Source organism: Myiozetetes cayanensis, unplaced genomic scaffold, assembly GCF_022539395.1.
Source record: "Myiozetetes cayanensis isolate MyiCay16 unplaced genomic scaffold, myiCay2020 scf6-25, whole genome shotgun sequence".
NCBI lineage: Eukaryota > Metazoa > Chordata > Aves > Passeriformes > Tyrannidae > Myiozetetes > Myiozetetes cayanensis.
In genome coordinates this window covers 13,727,113-13,751,381 of record NW_026087853.1, presented here as the reverse complement: position 1 = coordinate 13,751,381, position 24,269 = coordinate 13,727,113, and the positions used below count along the sequence as shown (strand labels likewise).

Sequence of the window (24,269 nt, the reverse complement as noted above, 5' to 3'; positions counted from 1 at the left end):
ATACTTATTTCTTCCTCAGCCTAGTATTTGACTAAAAGAAATATATATATTTTTTATCAGAACAATCAGTGTTGTTTGGGTAAGTACAACTGCTGTGCTAGGCAATCCTGAGTTTTGGCCCAATCAGATTATAAAAGACTCTATATTTAGCTGGGAAATATGAATTACAAGAGAGAAGCACTCTCTAGCACTAGGGTGTCTGGTTAGACCCTTGCATAGAAGATTTGCCAGAACCACTGAAATGGAGTGCCAGTTTTTAATCTTACTATGACCCAGGATGTTTACAGCTACAGATGTCTCTCCACATTACAGAGACAGTTTTAAATTGCACGAGTTTTATGGATGAGACTGAAGGCCTATGTAATGTACTCAAGGCTGGGGAGTAAGTAACAGAAGGAGAAAGGCCTTCTGATGTATTTGGATCATCATATAGGTTGAAACTTGGTGTTCATTGAGTGCTGTAACCTTTGTCAGATGGTTATGGGCACCAGCTCAATTCCTAATTTGGGAGAGAGTGTAAAGATTCCACATGGCACAGATACACAATAAATTGTCCCTTCCCTTTGGATCTTGAACTGTTGTGCAGTTATTAAGTATCCTTTCCAAAGAGTTATATACTATGATGAATTAGAATAAGTATGGAAATTAATGATAAATATTCTTTTTCTTTTAAGTCTTGGCCATTTTTGGGCCTCAAAGGCTTCTCAGGAAATCAAAATCTGTAGTTTAATCATGAGTGGTTTGAAAATGCATTTCAGATTCTAATTCTAGTAACACCTCTGCTTAAATACAAGCCATTGTATGTTAATCACTCTGTGATTAAAGTCTATATTGATTTACAACTATTATTTTATTGGTTGTAGTATTCATATTCCCTTCAAACTCTTCTGATTAGTGTTCAACAGCTGTTTCCCTCAGCTTAGGAGGGGCTTAAAAATGATGAGTGAAATCACTTGCCTATGGTGATTAGCTTCCCAAATTATTTTGAGAGGAAAGCTTGAATTTAAATGTAATTTATTTTTATAGATTTGTAAACAAAAAAGTACGTAGTCATAATTACTTTTTCATTGTAATGATTCTGTATTTTTTTTCATTTTATTCAACAGATCTTGGGCAATCAATTTTTTACACTACTACATGCTTACTTCCTTTTCTCAGTGATGATATTTTGAGTACTTTACCCTATACAATGATTTCAACACTAGCTACCTTTCCTCCATTTCTGCACAAGGATATTATAGAGTATCTCAGCACATCTTTTCTGCCTATGGCTATATGTAAGTAGAACAAATAGTATTGTTTTGTCTTGGTGCATAATAGTATCAGACTGTAGGAGTCAAAGCTGGATCTGTCATAGTATTGTAATGGGACATCAGTCTACTGTATATTTGCAAAATAATTTCATGTGGCTACTTTTCAAAGGGAAATAATCCTATAATTTGTATTTATTTATTATGCTGTGTTTTTGTGTGAATTCTTCCTTCATTTAAGGGGTGAAGTTCACCTTATTTAAGAACTACCATGTTTTCAGACTCAGAACTTCCAGTGCCAACAGTGGGAGTTTTGAATACAGAATCAATGGGCAAACTGCTCCTGAAATTAATAGATGCAATAGCAACATGTGTTATTTTTGCATCTGGACTATATCTGGATGTACAAGTATGATTCTTCTCAATGTAATGATGTTATGATGAATTTCTGATTTTTCTTTGTCTTCTTGGCACTTTCTCTCTTAAATTCTGTACTAAACAGCTGTGCCTGTAAATGTCTCCTATCCACAAGTGTTAAGATTGAATTTGATGGTGCCTACCTTTTTTCCTCTCTTTTTTCTTCCCCTTCCTGAGATTGTCATGTGATTACTTAATTACATGGTCCCTGCACAATGTGGATCCTGAGGTGTGTTTTGGGCAGTTGTACCTGATAAAAAGCTTGGTGGGATTTCAGTAGTAACAAGAAATGTAACCATATTCTGCAGATGGGAGCATTAGGGTCAATATTGTCAGTTTTGACCAGCAAGCCTTTTACTGTGTGGGATCAAACACTGGAACAGTTAGCTAGAATGGTTGCAGATTATCCATCCTGGTATGTGCTCAAAGCACAACTGGTCCTGAGTACCTGCTCTAGTTGCCTTTCTTTGAGCAGAGGGGTTAGAGAAGACAATCTCCAGGGGTCCCTTTTAACATGAACTGTTCTGTGATTCTTCGAGAATGTATCCTACTTACCTCTGTATTCTAGACTTTTATGGAAAAACATAAACAACTTTTGTTCAGAGATCAATACTGATGTCATTTAAGCATGTAGAAGATGTTGAAAGAAGGATGGTCCAGTGCTGAGATTTCGATTTTATGTAAACTTACCACATATGTTTTCTGACTCGACCAGTCGATGATCTTGAAAAAAACTGCTTAACTCTCCTGTACCTCGGTTTTCCCATGTAAAATAGTAATTGTAATTAGATAATGTATTGAAGTTTTCTCTGTTGCCTTTGAGAGGTCTAATGACAGTATGCAAATGAATATTGCTGAGATACATGTCATACATATGTGCAATATAGCTCCTCTTTGGGTTAAGAACATAATGCTGCATTAAACAACTCTTTTTTCCAATAATGTTATCTGTTAAAGAACAGCTGGAGTTGGTGACTTATCCTGTCTGTCCTCAGATCTATAGAACTGTTCCTCAGAATAACTGGTTGAGCCAAATACTTGGTTTACTTAAATAGATACTGTTCCCCAACTGCCCTTGACAGAGACTGCATTTGTGCATTTGCATTTGTCATGCTGCCTTTCTCCTCACTATTGGTGAGATCTCTGTATGAAACCAGTCTGCTGCTTTTTAAATTTGGCTTCTAGTAGTGTCCTACTTTTTTTTGCTGATGGACACATTTTAATTGCCCAGTTGGAGCTACTGAGTATTTTCCAATTTAAATCCATACAAGTAGACCTTGCTGTAATAACTTGCTCTTATCTGTGTGGATGAGATTCGAAAACAAATGAGTGAAGTCCAGTAAAGAGAGCCCTAGTAGTGCTGGAGCACGTGGAGAATAGACAGAGAGAAATTCTCCATTTTCCCTTCCCTTCTTTTTTTCTAGTCGAGTGCTCTTTTAATTAGTGTCCTAGTCTTTCCCCGCTGGGAATTATATGCTCCTTTACAAGGCGAGTGCAGAACCTCTCCTTCCTCTAGTGTTCAGCTGTGATTCAAACTGAAAGGGAGGATTCAAGAGATTGTGTAAGCAGTTGGAGAGCCAGATGGGAGGGAGGAAAACAGCTCACTGAGCTGGTAGCTACAGCTCTGTGCTTCTATCCCAAATGCTTGGTATTTGGGTCCTGGCAGCCAGGCTTGGGAAAGTGCTGTGAGGATGAAAAGATATATGCCACATCTCTGTGTAGAAGGTTACTTTCAAAGCTGTATTGCCATGTAATAGTTCAGCAAATAAACATCTACGCTCTGCAGGGATTTTCCAAGTATACCATTTAATAGTAGCCCACTTCATAGGAGACCAGAGGGAACTCCAGCCACTTTCTGTGTGAGGTCAAAGTTACAAGTGCAGCTTAGCTACATTTCAGTGCTACTGTTTATCATTTTCTTAGCACAGTTCACATAACAGTGGGGACTAATGTTTCTGGTATGTAGCTGTAACTTGAGCTCATACCCTGTGCTCCCCCAGAAATGTTCTGCCATACACCAGCAGCTATCACCAGCCCCAACCCTTCGTCAGTGTGCCTCAACAGCAGGCTTTCCATTTTTTCTTGGTTCTACACGCTCCAGTTCCTTTTTACCCTTCCTACAATCCAAGGCCTAGGTGGGCTTGGCTATATAAGTGATGATATTTTGATCAATCTGTGTGTTCTGAAGGATCGTGCCTGAGAAGATAACTGTCTGGTTAATGTAGCTATGGGAATGAAATCTTACTGATCTGGAAAACCAGGTGTGTGCTCTGTGAATCAGTGCCTAGTCATCTTTCTCCTGAAAAGGTGGAATACAGAAAGTTTCTAATTTTTTTTTTAGGGCTTTTATGTTTTTTTTCTTTATTTCTTTTGTTTTGTTTTCATGACATGGTACCTTAGGAATTTTATTTGCATGGGTTGAAATCAGTTACATGCTATTGTCACCTGTGACGATAGAAAATTTATATATTTTTTCCCTTTTTTTTAAGTGGGATCCTCTAAAAGAGAAGGTGTTCCAGCACATGTCAATCTGTCTGCATCATCAATGCTAATGATTGCAATGCAGTACACATCAAACCCAGGTATGTGTAAACATGCATCACAGTATCATTCTTTCTGTAACTATCAGTCAGGAAGAATTGTCAAATGCAATCAGAAAAGTTTAGGTGATGGGAAAAATCTGTCATTATCCAGCACAGGATGAAAAGTAATTGATTTTAATCAAAACTGGAATTTCTGAACATCATGCTGAAAGTAATCAGTATGTGGATAAGGGATCTCATTGTGATGAAGAAGTAGGATTTAGCCAAGGATTGGAGATTCTGGTCTACTCTTGTTTGACATCAGAAAATAGTGTTAATATATATAACATCAGTGTTGGAGAGAAATACCACTTACCTTGATTATAGGAATTCATGGTAACAATTTGTCTTATACTGTGATTCATATACTGTTAAGTTCACACCTGGTACTATCTTTTAAAGAAAACAAGTAATGCTGGCTGCAGGCTCAGTGGAACAATAATGATTTTATGAGTATCTAAACACAAGGCCAAGGCCATTCTCTCTCACAGTGACACAGTCCCAGTTAAATCAGTGGGATCACATAAACAAAACAAAATGTAACGCCAAGGGGCTGTTACACTGCATGATGGTCAGCTATCTCCTGTCTTATGGGTAGATGGTGTGTGTGTGAGGTGTCACATCATGATAATGTACTTCACACAGGTAAATAAAAGCAGCACACCGTTTTATAAACTACTTGCAGAAGTCAGCTTTTTTCATGAAATGTTCTATTTTTGTTTGTGAATTCCATGTTCAAACCATCTGAGAAAAATTTTGCCCTGTGGTTTTTGGGAAATCAAATATGTAAAGTAGTTCATTTGGCTCTCGTGTTGGTTTGGTGCAGAGTGGCTCCTGTAGCCTTCGGTGTACGTGGGAATAATGTATTGTTACATGTGACTCCTATTGTTGCCTCAAGATGAATGAAAAAAGATACCCATTTGCATTGTGGCAGAGTGACAAAATTAAGTGAATCAGCAGGTGTTCTTCAAGTAGATGTGTTTGAAAAAGGTCTCCATTGCTGTACAAAAAGCTGTACACTCATGATAATCATCTTGCTGCATTCCTTGACAGAAACAAGTTACCAATATTCAATTTCTAATATTTTGTGATGACTCTCAGGGCAATGATTCTTTAGCACTTTAAAATAAAAAATAATTGAGTAGTGTTTTGGATGGAAAAAGCAAAGCCAATCAGCTAATTAAATCACTTCTGTAACCTGAGTTTCCATTTCCATATTAAGACTATACTGTCTCTTTTCTCTCAGTGTATCACTGCCAATTATTGGAATGTCTCATGAAATATAAGCAAGAAGTATGGAAAGTAAGTTTACGGTCATATATACTTTGTGGAAATGACTGTGTTTGCCTAGCAATGAAAACCAGATGGCTTGAAAATTGAGCTGACTGTGTGCCAAGAAGTTATAAATGATTTTTTTATCCAGTCCTCCCTCTGGATTATGGAGAGGAAGGTTCCTCTAATTTCTAGTTTACAGAGCCAGTTCAATGTTTTGTGGAACAGAGCTCCATTTCCTAAGTACCATGTGGTTGTGGCTCCAAGTAGCAGAAATTTTAATAACGAGCAGTCTTCTCAGTTCATGTGGGACTGGACTTTTATGAGAACTCTTTGAGAATATTGTCATCACCTGAAACTGCTCTGGAATTAGTTATTTATTTATATCACACCTCTTTGCTCCATGGCTATATAGGGGGTTCATTTTGCTCTATGTTAGTGCACTGCAGGGTGGGTGGTAGCTGTTGCATGCTCTGATCAAAGTCAGAAGAACTGAAGCCATCTAATCTGTCTGTAAGAGCTACAAAGGAAGTTTGGTAGGGCGTGAAATATATTAATTTTGGGTGTTCAGATATCTTTGAAAACAAGGACTATTTTGAATTGTGGCTTGTCACCTTGCAAAAATAAACACTTTGTGGATTTCTTTCCTTAGGATTTGCTGTATGTGATAGCCTATGGACCATCTCAAGTTAAACCTCCAGCAGTACAAATGTTATTTCACTATTGGCCCAATTTAAAACCCCCTGGGGCAATCAGTGAGTACAGAGGACTGCAGTACACAGGTCAGTGCAGCTTCTTTTGTATAGACCAAAATAAATAAATGATAAGAAGTATGTTAAAGTCACATATTTACAGTTCTATGATTTTTTTTTAATCTTTTTGTTTGATAAATTGTGCTTTTATAAGTATATACAGTATCTGTTTATCTGCATTTTCAAAAGATGTTATGAAAAATAAAAACTCAGATCATGGCTAGTGAATACGTTGTCTTACTCCCAATATTAACTAAACCAGAACAGGAGAAGGAACAGGAAATACTCTGTTTGTTCCAAGTGGTCTGTGAAACTGCTACCTTGGCCTTACAATGGTTCTGGTTTATGTTCCTCTCAATTATTGCTTTGTTTGCTTTTGTTGTGCCAACTGCTAACACTGCTGCTGTTGCTAAGACTCCTTATCTGTCTGTTACTGTCAAAAAATGTCAGGTGATGTCAGGTGCAGTCAGTATAATGGATATGTTCTCAAGGTTGATTATAGGATGAAAATGAGAGACAAACTCAGCAATGCAGCTGGAGCTGAGTAGGTGAATGGTACAAAGTCTGCTGTCTGCCAAACTCCCCAGGGATATTGATGGGATAGTGCTGCTACAGGGGAGACTGTCCAGTCATGACTTGCTTTTACCTGTGTGTCTGTCTCAACCTGTTTCAAATAATCTCTGTCATATGGCTTTTTTTTTTTTTTTTTCACTTTTGAAATATCTGGTTCAGAATGTGACATTTTAAATCATGAAAATGAAGGGTTGGAAGAAACCTTAGAAACCCCCCTAGACCAACTCAAATGCACCCTGAATGTTCCTGATAGAAGCTTGTCTGATCTGTTCTAAAGGTTTCCATTGAAGGGTTGATAGATTTTCTTGACTTTTTTAAAAAAAAATCTTCGTGTACTGCTCTGCACCACTTCTATGCAAGCAGGTCTGTAAACTAAGCATGATATTCCATCTGAACTGTTACTAGCACTGGATAGACTAGATTTTTTTTCCTATATATAAGTTTTTTGTTAATGTATCCCAGAATGGGATGAGTATTATCTGCAGTTGTATGAAATTTTGATGTGGGGCGTCCTGTAGAGCATCCAAATGATGCCACTTGAGCATCCCTTTGTTGTTTACTTCTTGTCATTACAAAAGGCAAAAGTTGCTGGACTAGTTTTCCTTTGTTATAGTTGTGTTCTTGTTTTGCCTGGGAATGTTACTGAATTTACTCAGCTACTCCTACTGTCCTGCTCCTGGAGTGGAAGGATATTTAATTAATCAAGGTGGTGGTGAGATAAAGAAGGGTCTGGAACAGGAATATGTGTGTCTTACTTTTTCCATTTCTTCACTGAGTCCATGGTTCGTTTCATTATATCACAAATAAGTCAGTAGGCATGTATGTTCAAGTTGTTTATTTTAATTATTAAGCCTCCTGAGAAATGGCTATTTGTGTAGTACCCATGTTTGTATAGTGCTTACTACAAGAGGACCTTGTTCTCAATTGATATCACTAGATGCAAAGAATATTTCTCCATTTAATAATCAGCTGTGTTTTGCTTTTGCAGCCTGGAATCCTATTCATTGCCAGCACATTGAATGCCATAATGCAATTAACAAACCAGCTGTGAAGGTACTGCTGTTACTTCAGGGGTCAAACCCAACTATCTGGGGGTTGAGAGGTTGCATGTGTACCCCAGCCATGTGCTGTGGTTGTGTGCAGATGACCAAGAGCAGGATCTAAGGGAACAGCAAAGCCTGTTGAGACCATAGGGGTCAGGCCTTTGTGAATATGTTCTTCAACTGCGTAAAGCAAGATGAGGTATTCCCTGCAACTACCATGGGCCAAATCTTGAAATTAAACATAGGGATAGTTTAGAACACTTTATAAAATTCTAAGCTGGCTCTTGGCTAATCCATGTAAATATTTTCCTGAACACGTACATGTGTATAAATATGTACACCAATATTACTGTATACAGGAAACATTATTTCAATTACACAGGTACATGTTCATCTTGGTATCCTAATTGAGGTCATATCATACAGTGCACCTACTCTGATTGCGATCTTTTCCTTGAAATGTGTCCTAAAGCAAATAGCAAAAAAGCTTTTACTTACCTCTTTTGGAGCCCTGCTGAGGGAGGTAAATTGTATCTTTACACATAGAGTAAAAAATGTAAAAAAGGTTTGACCACAATTTGATGGCAGAGGTAAGAATAGCATCCCAAGTCCAGAGCACATTACAGTTAGGTGTACTAATTAATTGATTTGTGTCTAGTTAAATATGTAGATACAACCAATTTTCCTAGCATCAATTCATATACTAACCTAAATTCTTTAGTCAAACAGTTCTTCAGTGAGCCTTTTCCACAGGTTCTGATACTGACAGGGCATAATGATGCTACCTGTCTCAAAAGTCCTGCAAGCAACCGACCACCTTCCTGCGTATTCCAATCATTCTCAATGATCCCTCTTTCATAGGAAAAATGCTGAAAGGTGTTGAAGCAATCACTAGATTCAGACTAACAACTCAATAAAGCAAGATGTCAAAAAAGTACAGTTCCAAGCTTTGCAGATGAAATACTTGAATATTTTTGAACAATCTCTTATCTTCATTTTGACAGAACCAGTCTTGATCAGTCATCACTCTGAAAAGTGCAGCCTGTTTTGTCTTGTAGAGATGAATGTAAATTTGGTTAAAAAAAATGAGAAACATTCAAGGAGGCATTTGTCTTTATAAATAAGGTCTTGTGCTTCAATTAAGAAACATTTTAATTAAGAAGCATTTTTATTAAAGTGGTTAAGATATTGTGTATGCATACTGTTGTTCAATGTTTCCTTAGTAGTACAGAACACTGACAAATGTGTATGTAACTGGCTATTAACTGTAACTGTTTTCTGTAACTGACTAATGTGAAAGGATAAAAGCTAATGCAGGACAAAGTCTGGACCTGTGTTGCCAAGGGAACTGTGAGTCTTTGTTCTGTCACTGCAGTTGTGCTGTGTATTAACAACTGTGATGACTGAAAATTAGATTTTGCTGGAAGAGGCGTTACTGAGAGAGAAAAATCTAGACTTTTACATTACCTTGTCCTAAACAATGGATCCTGTGACTATGTCTTTGGGTGGAAAAAAATAAATTAGAAGTCTATAGCAAATATGCAACGTGAATATATAACACAACATACCTGTCTTTCAGACAGTGATAATGAAGTATCAGACTGATACTGAAGGATGTATTATTTCTTATAGGCTCTCATCCATTTCTGTGTTAGAAATAACTTGGGATTTTGTGTGCCATATCCTGAGTTACCGTCTTTTAGAATGTTGCTCTCAACATATATCGAAGCTGTGTTATATTGTATGTCCTAGCATTAACGTGTTGAACTTTTTCAGTGAGTTTCAGTGAACAGGTGTGTTAATTCTTTCCCTTCTCTGTTTTTCAGATGTGCATTGACCCATCCTTGTCTGTGGCTTTGGGTGATAAGCCACCTCCCCTATATCTTTGTGAAGAATGCAGCCAGAGAATTGCAGGGTAGGTAAGCTGAGAGCTGGAAAGTGATCACCTATTGTCAGACTCCGGAGTTCAGAACTCTGGAGTTTTGCATAATTTTAGTATGATTAGCATATAATTTATATAGATAAACCTGATGAAATATATAGAGCATGCTGCCAACTCGATATGAATAATTGCAGAAATTGATCTCATATGATCAGCGTTTGCACCTAGCTTAAACAGAAGTGAGTTTTGAAGCTGAGATCTCTGAATGAATAAATACTGTGGGATGCATTGACTATAACAGAGGAACCTCATTATTGTACAAGCTTTTGCTTATAAGATGTCTTTTGTCCTCATCCATTAGTTAAGCATTAAAAGCAAAACGTTACAGTGAAAGCTCTTTCACAGAGACTTTATTACTTTTCTGTCGCATGTATTTCAGGTTATTCTCTAAGGTACGTTGTGAAGCAGCAGAGATCAAAGACATTGATCCAGGATTGGCCAGTACTCTTGAAAGGAATATAGCCTGAGATGAATTAACCTCACTTGGGTCTTGGTTTTGATTTTATTTTTCCTTTAAATTGCTGATATGGTTTGCATTAGTTTACAAAATCTACTAATACTTATAGGGAGTGCCAATCATTAGTTGAAATGGGCAAGATTACAGGTAGTTCAGAACCTACATGGTTGTTTTTCTCCCCAGTTTAAGACAACTTTATATCACACCAGCTGTGGGAAAAGCAATTACATCTCACCTTAGGTTTTAAGTCATCATTGATTTAAAGCTGCTGGAAAAAGTAATTGAATTCTGTAGAAGCACAGCTTCTACAGACATTCACAGAAAATGGTACTTTGGTTTTTTTCTATGTTTGTCTGTTATTCTTCACTATCATTTCTTAGCTGTCAGACTTTAAGAGCACACACTATTTTAATTTGATAAATTTATGCCTCAAAAGTAATTTTGGAAAGCCTTGAACATGGTGACCAACATCAGCAAACTGGTAATTTAATAAGACCGGCACAACAAAGAGATTAGTAAGCAGCCTGCAATTTGTAAAACTACATTTGAAAAAAGTAGTTTCGGAATAATGTCAAGTGCTACCACAATGTTTTATCTTAATTTCCTCTGTGCAAAAAATAAATGCATATATAAACAGAAAATGGAACTCTAATTATATATCATTTTTATAGGGATCACAGTGAATGGCTGATTGATGTTCTTCTGCCACAAGGTAAGAGGTATTTTAAGGGTAGGTACAAACTAATCATAATTGTACAAACCTATGCTTCTGCTATTTCTGCATTCTGTATTACTTGAAATGCTGCATTCTGTTCAAAAGGGGGCTTTTTTTAGAATTTTAAAGTAGCTTGTACTTAATGCTGCTGAATGACCTTGAAGTACTATGAAAAATTGTCTAATCCTCTATCTGAAAATAGATACAACTCTTTATGTGTGAGGAAACAAAGACAACTGACAATTTTGAAATCTTGAAGTATTCACAATTTGGGCCAAGTTTTTAAAAAATATTTGTGTCCCACACGAGTGTCCAGAAGGAGGGACTGGTTCTTCCAGTAACCTGAGTCGGATTCGAAAGCTCTTAAAGCTTCTGAAAATCTCTAATATCAGTCTGCAAAGGATATCAGAAAAAAACATAAAGTATTTTTCAATGATCCAGTCATTGATCCAATCATTGTCCTTTTGCCAGTGAGGGAACCTGATATTTTATTATCTACTAGAATGCAGACAAAGCTTGATGACAGACTAATCAGCATGTTATCTAAAATAACCCTTTCAGGGACACAAGGAAGACACTGCCTCTCTCTTTAGTTTGCAAACTGAAAATTCATAAGCAGTTGAAATTTTTTTGCTGTCTGTTTTTAGTTGAAATGTTACCCAGATTAATAATGTTTTACTTACTTAGGGTAAGTACTTCCTTTTAATCAGCCACTTATATTTACTGAATCATACGTTACCAGGACAACAGATGGAATAGCTACTGCTTAAAGGCTCAATCTGCAAACATTTCACATGAAATTATAGGCCACAGACATAGTGGCTGCTTCATCCATATTCACTACTCTTTTATCCCATGAACTTTCACAAGCAGTGTAGGCACATCTAAGCTGTGTTTCCTACAGCGTGCCACAGTAGTGTGCCTACGAGGTGTACTTTTACAAGTCTGTCCAAGAGGCGGAAGCGTAGGCAGAAGGTGGATGGGTAGCAGAGCACACTACACTTAATGCACCAAAGCTATTACTGCATTTCAATGTAGAATGTAGCCATAGGCCTAAGTATAGTGTCCTACCTTATGCTGTCCGACAGGCTTAGAGGTTTCAATAGTATCTGGAAACCCAAGTTTAGCCTCAGAGATTTCCTTGCAGGAAGTCCGTTTTCCCATGGCTGCCATAATAAAACAGAAAGATCGTCATTTTGTGTTCATGTTTTGTATGCCTTCCCCTTACAGCTGAAATTTCTGCTATATGTCAGAAGAAGGTAAGATTCAGCCATTTGTGTGATGGGGCATGATTTGATGTTGTGTGTAGTGTCATTCCATTACTATGTAGTGTGCTCTTCTTTGTATCATTCCAAAATTTCACAATTTATCCATGAATGCATTTGTTGGTGGATGAGGATGATTCAGCAGCAAGGTTTCTTTTTGTTAAAACTGACAATGTTTGATTTGAGTTGTGGATTTTAGTTGAAGTGTCAATTAGTAAAGCAATTTAATTCTGCAGTTGAGCTCATTTTGTATTCTGTAACTCTGCCTATGAAGAGGATAGAGGAAGAGGTGAACTTTAAATCCAAGTGTTTATATATATCTTCTTATCTCCTCGAAGTCTTGGATTAATCCTTAATTGGACAAAAATCATACTGTACAATGTATATTTTAAAAAATTTTCAATGCTTGGCTCTATAAAGATTGCTGACAAAAAGAATCTGCTTGCAATACATACCATCTAATGTGTTTTAATAACACTTTAATAGCAAGGAACACAGTGCATAATATATTCTGGTTCTTGTATGGTAAAGAAAGCTTTTGTGTTGGGCTGGATTACCAGGTGGCAAAAGTAAGGGTAGCACCTACTTCAGAGCCTTGGTCAGTTACCTATGATAAGGCAGATCCTTACATAGCATAAACTGCGTCATGGTGGCACCATTTCTTTACAGTCCTAAGGATCTGCCTGTTGCTACCTGTAATTTAAAAAGACATTCTGAAACATAAGCAGATGTTAAGAGAATGACTGCAAATTTTAGAGATTGCTCCAAGCCAGAAGGTTGAGGCTGATGACTTAAATGTCAGTTTGGTCTGCTCCAAAGGAAGAGCAACCATGACATTTAAGTTCAGGCTCAGCACTTAATCCTGAGTTTATCCTTCTGGAAGGTCAGTGATACTTGACTTTAGGAGTTTGCACACAGTTGTGCTTATATATAGTGATTTTAGAAATTATCAACACTTGAGCCAGTTCCCAAGTTCTCATCCCTGTTTTCATTCCATTTCCTGACACTTGTGGCCTGATAAAATCTTTTCTATTTTTCAGAACTGTAGTTCACACGTCAGAAGAGCTGTTGTGACGTGCTTCTCAGCGGGCTGCTGTGGCCGCCACGGCAACAGGCCGGTGCGCTACTGCAAGAGGTGCCACTCAAATCACCACAGCAGCGAAGTTGGGGCAGCTGCAGAAACCCACCTTTATCAGACCTCACCCCCTCCCATCAACACCCGGGAGTGTGGGGCAGAGGAACTCGTGTGTACTGTGGAAGCTGTGATCAGGTAATATCGCAGCTTATGAGGCATCAGTATGTAAAGCAGGATCAGGCTTTCCTGTAAATATTACCTGCGGGTCTTGTGCAAGTGGATTTTAGATTCACCAGGGTAAGTTCAGAGCAGGGACGCTGAACTCCTGCTGAACTCCTGCTGCTTTATCAGAGAACGGATCAGCTGTGAGTGTTGTCCTGACCAGGAAGTCAGACTTGAATCCTAGAATTTGATGTTATTTTATTACTGTTCTCAGGAAAATGATGACATCTAATGCCTTAACCTCTAGTTATTCTTGATTAGATACCTGTATCCCGTGCAGGAAAGCTGCATTCACTGACCACAAGCTTGTTTTATAGCTTGCTGAAGGAAGCAGAGTTTCATGCTGAGCAGAGGGAACATGAACTCAATCGCAGGAGACAGATGGGCCTCTCCTCTTCCCATCACTCCCTGGACAACACAGACTTTGATAATAAGGATGATGACAAGCATGACCAACGCCTCCTGAGCCAGTTTGGAATATGGTTCTTGGTGAGAAATTCATGCTTTCTTCTCTCACTCTACTTGGTTCACTCTACTTTCTGAAGCCTTGATTTTATCTTATTATTTTTCCCTACTCCTTTGCTTAGTTGGAAACTTTTCTGATTTGTAAGCAAAAAGTTGTTCTTTGAAGCTGTCGAACTTGGCGATTTCATGACTAGTTTGGGTGGAGCTTGTGACTGCCTCTGACTACTATGTAGAGTGTATAACAGAATTATTCAGTCTCAGTTTTTTAATTGACTTTCTATGTGCCATCAGCCTCTGCTCACAAGTGCTCCTTGCTGAGTGTCATTATTTTGACTTCAAAAGACAATCCCCTAAAAATCTATTTTTCACCTTCCAGCTTTCAGCATCGTTCTCTGGAAGCACATCTTTCTCTCTTACCTTTGAGAGGCTGGAGGAGTCTTATGGGCTTCTCTTCCTTCCTGCATTTTGCTTGGTCTGTCTGGATCAGTCAGTGTACTCCAGCTGATTTACGTGGTGTGGGTTGACAGAATGAAGCCATGCTGGTTCTACCCCTCACAGTAGTTAGCAGAGATTATTCCAAAATGGCAGGACTGCTGCTGACCAGTTCATGAGCAGGCCAGGCTGCAGACTGATAGATCCTCAGAAATTGCATTCTGCAATTCCTCTTAAGGAGAATTCTCTCTCTCAGGCTGTTTCCAATTCCCTTTGAGCTCTCAGGCTCTCTCCTCAGTCATCCAGTGACAAGTGGGGGAAAAGCAGGACGCTCATCTGGATGGCCAGGTGGTAGGTGTGAAATTCCGTAGTTCCAACAAAGCTGCTGCGCAGTTTCAAGGAACTGTATGAATAAAGTTTATATTCTGATGTTATGTTTTGGGTTTTGTTGTTTAATACTGTTTTAGAGTTAAAGCCTTCTGTTATTTTAAACTTTTTTTTAAATTTTGCTATATCCATCTATTTAATTTCAAATGATGCTTTATGAAGACTGAAGGCCTACATTTCCAGAAGCAGAACTGAAGTGAGAGCAAAAAAGTTTTGTTACACTATACGTGCCTCATCCTGGACATTCAGCACATACCTTTCTGTGGTAGGGAGGAAGAGCTCGCTGACTCCATTCTATTCTTGATCTCTCCATTCTCTTGATCTCTCTGTAGTGAGTATTGGTAGAGACCACCACACAGGTTGTGAGAAATCATAGGTTGCTGTTTTCTTTCATAAAATGAATACCTTTCATTTAGAAACTGGACAGGGCTCAAAAGTTCATATTAAAAAGGAGGCCAACTGATACTGTCTTTGAGTTAACACTCAACTGAGACAAGCACAAGGAAGCAAATACCTTAACTTCAAGCTGCAATGAAGAAGAACAATGAAGACTGTACTTTGAATTGTCAGGGGTGTTGATTGCTGCCTCATCCCAAGAAAAACTATGGAGGAAAAACATTTGTAAGGTGGATTCTGGTCTTCTTTGGGAAGCAGTGCTGTCATCTTTTTCCCCAGATATGACAGCAATCTTTCTCCGTTGTTCACTTCCTGCAAAGCAACAGTGACCGGTTTCAGGTTGCCAAGTGATGAGCGTACAGTTTTCAATAGGAGGTGGCAACAAGTACAGTTTTCACTAGGAAGTGGCAAATGGCAACAGGTATCTGATAGGTGGTTAAAGGAGCTTCTAAAATCTCCTGTCATCTGTTATTTTCCACTGTTTGCATTCAGTGCAGCAACCTGACTTGAAACTTTGTCTCTTGTCCTCAGAAGATACCAAAAGCTCAAACAGCAGATAATTAAGGGCTTAGCAGTGTGCTGGTGTGTGAACTGGGGTGGAGACTTGGTCTCAGATTTGGGACAGTTTTATAGTCCAGATACCATTTTAGAAAGACTTTGGAGCAGGGGAGAATTATGTTACTTATTATGTGGGGATTTCTGAGGACTCATCTTTTCTTTAGTAAAAGTCATCACCTGAAATGGGGACAAAAAATCAAAAGCGGAATATTTTTGCAAAGTAAAGATCACTTACTATATGAAGTAGGCATCTTTTTTCAGAATTTTTGAAGTTCTTGATTTGCCTTTTTATCTTGTACTATTTTATCTATATCTATTTTATATATATGTGCGTATGTATATCATATATTTTACCAGGCATTACATTACCTTCTGAAGTGAAAAGTAATTTTAAAGTTCAGACCAAAATGTTTCAGTTTTTCAAAGCATTCTATATTGAATTTTTTCAGTGTTGAAAGTAAATTAAAAGAATTCAGTGCTTGGCTTTTTTTTATTTTCTAGTTTGGAAATGTTTTGTCAATTGATCAATCCTGTCTGATCAATTAAAATTGATCATCTTATTTGTCTTCTAGATATATCGTTGTAAATCTGAGAATATGCAAAATACAATAGCTAATTATTTGCCACTTTTAATTCTAGAAATGAAAGTTGATTTGTGTTTCTCTCTTCCAGGTGAGCCTTTGCACTCCCAGTGAGAATACACCCACGGAGAGTTTAGCAAGGCTGGTTAGCATGGTATTCCAATGGTTTCACTCTACAGCTTACATGATGGATGATGAAGTTGGCAGCCTGGTTGAAAAGCTCAAACCCCAGTTTGTTACTAAGTGGTTGAAGACTGTTTGTGATGTCCGGTTTGATGTCATGGTTATGTGCCTCCTTCCTAAACCAATGGAGTTTGCCAGGGTAAGAATGATTTATCTGTAGGTTCCTTTATTTGCCCCAGAATTTAAGGTCTTAATTAAAAAGACCTTTTCTTTCTTAGTCTGTCAAGGGAAAGAAATCCCAATGAGCAGCGGAGTTCAGAAATTTTTTCCTCTTCATCCTCTTAGTTTTACTATATTAGAAAGTGGGCATTATTTACACTAATGCGAAGATAGGTTGGAAGAATATTATAAGTATTGAAAAATACTGTATGGTTTTGATAGCTGCATGTTTTCATTCTGCTGCTGAAGTACCCAAACTTTTCTTTAGTAAAAGGTATCATTTACCTACTTCCAGATAAAAGCCTGTCCTTTCATAATGTTTCTCTTTTCTTTGCACATCTAATCTCTGAAACTGTGAATTTGGGTTTGTGAAATCACACAGTTGTAACCAAAGGGAAATCTGGGCATACTGATGCCCTGTAGCTTCAGAAACCTGATTTAAGTGACTGAGTAGAAGACCAGTCTGACGTGGTTTGCCTTGTTGCTGGTGAAGAGAAAGAGTGCAACCATTGGTAGAATCTCTTCCAGAAAAAGTGTCATTCTTTATGTCATAGAATCATTGAAGCAACCGGGTTGGAAAAGACCTTCCAGATCATCAAGTCCAACCCCTGATCCAACGCTGCCGTGGTTACCAGACCATGGCACTCAGTGCCATATCCAGTCTCATCTTAGAAACCTCCAGGGACAGTGAATCCACCACCTCCCTGGGCAGCCCATTCCAATGTCTCATTACTCTCTCTGTAAAAAATTTCTTCATAATGTCCAACCTAAACCTCCCCTGACAGAGCTTAAGATCATGCCCTCTTGTCCTGGTGCTGATTGCCTGGGAGAAGAGACCAACGCCCACCTGGCTACAACCTCCTTTCAGGTAGTTGTAGAGAGTGAGGCTCCCCTGAGGCTCCTCTTCTGCAAATTAAACAACCCCATCTCACTCAGCCTCTCCTCATAGGACTTGTACTCAAGTCCCTTCACCAGCCTCGTTGCTCTTCTCTGGACCTGCTCCAGCACTTCAATGTCTTTCCTGAACTGAGGGGTCCAGAACTGAACACAATACTCAAGGTGTGGCCTCACCAGCGCTGAGTACAGGGGAAGGATCACTTCCCTGCTCCTGCTGGCCACACTGTTCCTGATACAGGCCAGGATGCCATTGGCCTTCTTGGCCACCTGGGCACACTGCTGGCTCATGTTCAGCTTCCTGTCAATCCAAACTCCCAGGTCCCTTTCTGCCTGGCTGCTCTCCAGCCACTCTGTCCCAGCCTGTAGTGCTGCAGGGGTTGTTGTGGCCAAAGTGCAGGACCCGGCACTTGGCCTTGTTGAACCTCATCCCATTGGAATCAGACCATCTCTTCAGCTTGTCCAGGTCCTTCTGCAGAGCCCTCCTGCCTTCCAGCAGATCAACGCTCCTCCCCAACTTGGTGTCATCTGCAAATTTGCTGATGGTACACTCAACCCCCTCATCCAGATAATCAGTAAAGTTATTAAACAGAACTGGGCCCAGCACTGATCCCTGGGGAACACCACTGGTGACCAGCTGCCAGCTGGATGCAGCCCCGTTCACCAGCACTCTCTGTGCCCGGCCCTCCAGCCAGTTCCTAACCCAGCACAGAGTGCCCCTGTCCAAGCCATGAGCTGCCAGCTTGTTCCAGGAGTATATTATGGGAGACAGTGTCCAAAGCTTTGCTGAAGTCCAGATAGACCACATCCACAGCCTTCCCCTCATCCACCAGGCAGGTCACCTGATCATAAAAGGAGATCAGGTTGATCAGAGAGGACCTACCCTTCCTAAATGCATGCTGGCTGGGTCTGATCCCTTGTCCATCTTGAAGGTGTTGTGTGATTGCACTTACGATGATCTGCTCCATAACTAGGATTAATTATGAAGCAGAAATCACCACTTAACCATGCTTTTCCAAGACATTAATTTTGTGACCCTCTCATGTAAAATGTCCAGAAGACACGTTGAGTTTGTTTCCCAAAATTAAGTTTTGTTTCCTAAAATTAAGGCTACACTAGAAAGGGCCATTAAGACTTGATGTATTACATCATCAGGCATGAACACCTGGGCATTTTTCATGACCTAATGAGTGGGATTTGCTGTAGACAGGCTAGCATATGTATGCAGACCAGCATGTGTATGTGTCTTACTGTGAACCATTGCTCTGAAGATATATCGGGCTGTGGAAGGATTGGAGGGCAGCTGAGGGAATTTGAGAGGTGGATGGATACTTTGACTGTTAGAAACTATAAATAAAATCAGAGCTTTGAGGCTAGGGGGTAGAGGAAGGACTGTACCTCATTCTGCAATCTCTTCTGGATTTTTTTTCTTGGATCCAGCCTCTTTTGAATTTTGTTACCCCCACTGCAATACTTTAGACTGAAAACTTGCCAGATTTGCAAGTCTTCACTAGAACATGTAGACAAATAGCCGTGAAATTAGCTGTGATGAAGAAGAAATAGTAGTTTGTTGGCTGAGATCACCAGTAGTTTCTGCCAGAACAGCAGGCATCTCTAGAGCCATTAGTCAGGAACGGCACAATGTGAGCTGAGGTCAGTTAGAATAATTAATCTCTGCATGCCAGTTACTTACGTGCTTAGAGTATACTTTTTGGCTTACATCACTTAGAACCTTTCCTCAATAAAACCCTAAACAAACACCTATGAAAGAATACCTGGTACAGACCAAATTTTTCAAAATAAAGATCCAGCACTGTAACAATTTGCTGAGAGCAAATGCTTTATGGTGCAAGTTTAACCAAATAAATCTGTCCGTTTTTGAGAACTGCAAACAGTAATACACTGTAAATGGTAATATAATGGCCTGGAAGTGAGTGAACTTCTAAGACTTTGACAGTAGTTTTGTGTACTGTGAGTCAAATGGGAGAGGAAAAACCCCCATGGCTGAATTCTAAATTCTGCCTTGAAAGTACTAGTGATCACCCCCTACAGTTTCCTGGCTGCAACACACTGAGCAAATTTATGATGCTGAGCAAGTTACGGGGACTAGAAATGTTGTTCATCAGTGTAATTCTTGGAAATACCCACAGGTTGGTGGATACTGGGACAAATCGTGTAGTGCTGTAACACAGTTAAAAGAAGGGCTAAATCGAATCCTTTGCTTGATTCCATATAATGTGATAAACCAGTCGGTGTGGGAATGTATCATGCCAGAATGGTTGGAAGCTATAAGGACAGAAGTGCCTGACAGTCAACTGAAAGAGTTTCGGGAAGTGCTGAGGTATGCAGACATAAGTTGGAATCATTCTGTTGTTGCGTATGTTGATTCTTGAGGGTTGTAGCATGATAAGATGGTGACAACGAATAAAAATGCCTCTGTGTGCAACAGACAGTGAGTGAATGCTTCTGATTTGTTTTATGACTTGTATTTAGACTAAAGCACTTAAACTTTGGGAAAGTCTTTTTTGCTCTTGATATCCTCAAATCTGTATCAAGAGCCAACTATATGGTGTTTCTTTGTTGTGAGCAAGTCACATTTTTAGTGGCTTCCCACAACATGTTGGAAGGAGCATCTTTCTCCTTCTGTCAAGTTGATGAGAAATGATGGAGATTAGTAGAGCTGTCAGTGATATATTTATTTAGCTAATATTGTCCTCTATTGAGCTAAGAAAACAACAGAATAAGAATGGTGGCTGAGTCATAATTTCATGCCTTTGACAGAAAAACTTCACATTGCCTTTTAATTGATGAAAAGGCTCTGAAACTGACTGTAAGTTCATATCTCTAGGTATTGCTCTAAATTTTTTCTAGTGCAATCATGGAATAGTGGACTACTGGTGAGATGAGAAATTTTCCAATTTTCACATTGGATGTTGGAAAAGATACTGCTGTCAAATGCAACTAGGCATATGAGATGTGATGTAAACTCTTCAGGTGCATCACCAAATTCAGAAATGAACTTACGCTCAGGACAGGTGGTATCAGCAATCTAGCAACCCTGTGGAGGGTGAAAATGCAAGGAAGATTAGCTTTCTACCAGTTTTCTGTTATATTTCATACAGTGTGTGCCATGGTAACTCAGTGATGCTATGTTTTTATTCTACTTTTCAGCAAAATGTTTGACACTGAACTTTGTCCTCTCCCTTTCTCCATGGAGGAGATGTTTGGCTTTATTAGCTGTCGATTCACAGGGTATCCATCCTCTGTGCAAGAGCAAGCATTACTCTGGCTGCATGTAAGTGTCCTTTCTTGACGAGTCAAGCTGGTAGAGCTTTTATTTTTGAAAAAGAAAAGAAAAAGGAGAGTAAAATAAAAAGAAGCCACTTAGCCACTTTTCCAAAATTCATGCAATCCTTCTGGCCTTTACTCAGCTCCTGTGTAAGGATGGTTGGTAGACGGACCCTGAGAAGCTTTGTTACTAATCCATCATGAGCAATAATCTAGTTGACAAGGTGGTGATCTAGTTGACATGGTGCTGATCAATCAAAGGTTGGATTTGATGATCTTGGAGATCTTTTCCAACCTAAATGATTATGTGATTCTGTAATAAAATGGAAGGCTGGGAATTTCTTTTACCTTTGAATGTCAGTTGTGTCTTCAGGGTCATTGAGCTGGTTGACTTTTTGGCGGCAGAATTTGTTCTGTAGATTCCAAAATTAATTCCAGACTCCAGAAACAGCTGTAGTTGTTCCTGCATATGAAGACCTGAATGAGACTAGCTCCATACCCATTAAGATTTCTGCTGCTCTGGCCCTTTTGAGTTATATTTGCCCACAAAGCTGGCATTCACCCAGTGTTCATATTCTAAAACTACAGGGATAATCATGTCAGCTGAAGGCAGTGAAATTCAAAAGGGGTGTAAAATTTTCCACAGCACCTTGGAATAATACCTGTACCTTTCATTATCACTTCTTTTCTGCTGAGGCTTATTTTAATTGAGCCTCTGCAAAGACCAATTTACCCAATGACTGTAGCAATTTTCAGGTATACAGGGTTTTCAATTAAAGCATGATATTTTTGGATTTGTCTTGACTTAATAACACTTAATGACAAGTACAAATGAGCTCATATTTTTCTGAGTATTGGTTACAAAATAGATTGTGAATATTCTCAGTGATTTGCAAAAAAACATCCTGCTACTATGTTGACACCTATAGGCTACCATTTTGACTGGATTCTTAGAATAAATACATTAATTCAGTTTTAAGTAATAATAAATAGAGGAAGTAGTTATTCATTCAAGTATTGGTAATCTTCTGCTTTACAGAAATATTTTCGTGGAGTAACCTCACATCTTTGTGTTCATAAAACTGATCTCAAGGTACACCAAGTGGATGCCAACAAATATTTTGAAAATACCCTATTTTTTGCCAGTTTTCCTTTGCCTTGATTCTAACAGAAATCTAAGCTTGCACCTCACCTCATTGAATACCAAAATTAAATGCATGGAATTTTCTGAGCTGAGGATTGTATTATAAAGATGCTTATAATGTAGCTGGTGTCTGTGATTAAACTTGAAACTTACTTTTTATTTATTGTCTTTCCTCAGGTGTTGTCTGAACTGGACATTGTTGTACCTCTTCAGTTACTAATCAGCATGTTTTCTGATGGAGTTAATTCTGTAAAAGAGTTAGCAAATCAAAGAAAATCGAGAGTCAGTGAACTGACAGGAAATCTTGCAGCTCGGAGGGTAACTGTTACTTATCCTGCTTTTTTTTTTTTGCTTAGAATAGCCTTCCTAATAGAATGCATATGAAGCATTAAAAAGCCATCTTTCAATATGGCAGCATTTGATTGGAAACACTATAAATTTTGAAACTGGAAGAAAATTGACATGACTTCACTTAGCATCACTCTATCACATGATCAGTGTAAAGATGGTAAAAGTAGAAACTTGGTATCTTTTCCAATCTTTTTTGTTCTTTGCACCTTCTATTTAATAACTGTCAATGGTAAGTTGTTATGGACAACTGGTCACCCAGAATAACATTGTGTATTCCAGTATGAATTTGGGGGGCCCAGGTATGTTTTGGAAGGGTGACAGAACAGAATTTATTTCTGTTTCCCTGAATTTTTTTTCCACACCCAAGAGATGCAAAATTTGATCTGAAGTTGTCTGTCAAAGACTTTTGGTCTGGAGGAAAACACATAAAAATCTGTAGGCATTACACATACTTGGTCTGATGTTGGCTGACTTCCCAGTAGTTTGGATGAAGTGCTTCAAGGACATCAGGAACAAGATTGCTTTGGAAGATCAGATTCTTTAGATTTAAGGAGCTACAGCATCTAGGCAGTTGATGATGCCTTGCATGTGGTCTGCCTGTCTTCTGATGTAGCTCCGCAGAGAGCTCTCCCACACCTAGCCCAGGATCACTTCTAAGCTAAGCAGAAAAATGGGCAAACTTACTCTCTGGTCTTTCAGACCATACCTGGCCTGAAAATAGACCTTGTGCATCATCTAGATGTGTATCTCCCTACAACACCTAGAGCTTCTCAGGGTGTTTTAGGTGGCCTATTGTGGTGTGGGCATAAATCAGTGCAGACATATACATCTTATTACCATTGCATCTTGTTCATTTCCAGCTACCTGTACTCTTAGTACAGCCTTAGTTAACACCCTTCTCATGAGATAGCCTCCTCTATTACTCTCCTGCTATTAAAATTAGTGTCCATAGATCATGGAGCAGATCATTGTAACCTGATGGCTGCTTTACTGCCTGCACCAGTTTTCTGTTTGGTTTATGATGCTGAAATTCCTCCTCAGTAAGAATAATATAATGAGTGTCAGCCGCTTAGCTTAAGAGAATATATATATCTGTGCAGAATATGGTTCCTGTATTTCTAAAATATTTTATCATTTATTGGCATTAAGGGATGTGTATATTTTGCAAAACAGCTGCAGAAGGGTAAGGCTGTCATAGTTCTTGGTATTGTAAATATCTAACAGTCATTTGGACATGTTGATTTTTTAATATTTTCAGGTAAGCGTTGCTTCTGACCCTGGGCGCAGAGTTCAGAACAACATGCTGAGTCCTTACCCAAGCCCCTTCCAGAGCCCATTTCGGAGTCCAATACGTAGTCCTTTTCACAGCCCTTTCAAGAACTTTGGACACCCTAGTGGAAAAACAATTGATTTTGACTGTGAAGATGAAGAAATGAATCTTAATTGCTTCATTCTGATGTTTGACCTCATACTGAAGCAGGTATTTGCAGAAGAAAAACACCCACATGGAAGGGACACTGAAGTTCAGTAGTCACTTTTGGCTCTCCTTTGATCCTGTATTGATTCCCTTTCTGGAATGAAGTATAAGGCATTCAAATACCAATACAGCTGTCATCTCCCTTCACCTCTATAGGAGTTATAGGTTCATGTTCAGTGAAGTTAAATCCCTCCACATTCAGGTTAGATACTAACCTCACAATAGTGAAAGGATATTCTTGAAGATTTCTGCAGACTAGAACCAGATGCTTGTTGATAGGCTTAGATTAGATACATAATTTTTGGATAGTTAAATTTGTACATCATGAATTCAAGGGCAAGGGTTTTGGATAACTGTCTCCAGGTAAAATTAGTGGATCCTGTGCTGCA

The 24,269-nt window shown here is 38.8% G+C and overlaps 1 protein-coding gene across 11 annotated transcripts in view; it reads left to right on the top strand.

Annotated features, from left to right (window-relative positions):
- Nucleotides 1–24,269, top strand: part of UNC79 (unc-79 homolog, NALCN channel complex subunit) — a 108,465-nt gene that overhangs the window by 13,211 nt on the left and 70,985 nt on the right. For 10 of the 11 annotated variants that reach the window (XM_050335074.1, XM_050335070.1, XM_050335077.1 and 7 more), the window contains 15 exons: nucleotides 1,107–1,277; nucleotides 4,157–4,249; nucleotides 5,496–5,551; nucleotides 6,174–6,303; nucleotides 7,835–7,899; nucleotides 9,716–9,804; nucleotides 10,960–11,000; nucleotides 12,234–12,262; nucleotides 13,309–13,538; nucleotides 13,883–14,054; nucleotides 16,476–16,706; nucleotides 19,771–19,961; nucleotides 20,792–20,915; nucleotides 22,230–22,370; nucleotides 23,662–23,883. In XM_050335074.1, coding sequence (XP_050191031.1) covers nucleotides 1,107–1,277; nucleotides 4,157–4,249; nucleotides 5,496–5,551; nucleotides 6,174–6,303; nucleotides 7,835–7,899; nucleotides 9,716–9,804; nucleotides 10,960–11,000; nucleotides 12,234–12,262; nucleotides 13,309–13,538; nucleotides 13,883–14,054; nucleotides 16,476–16,706; nucleotides 19,771–19,961; nucleotides 20,792–20,915; nucleotides 22,230–22,370; nucleotides 23,662–23,883 — 1,985 coding nt within the window. Of the gene's footprint in view, nucleotides 1–1,106; nucleotides 1,278–4,156; nucleotides 4,250–5,495; nucleotides 5,552–6,173; nucleotides 6,304–7,834; nucleotides 7,900–9,715; nucleotides 9,805–10,959; nucleotides 11,001–12,233; nucleotides 12,263–13,308; nucleotides 13,539–13,882; nucleotides 14,055–16,475; nucleotides 16,707–19,770; nucleotides 19,962–20,791; nucleotides 20,916–22,229; nucleotides 22,371–23,661; nucleotides 23,884–24,269 lie in introns of those variants that run through there. The other variant, XM_050335076.1, reaches the window with a different exon arrangement.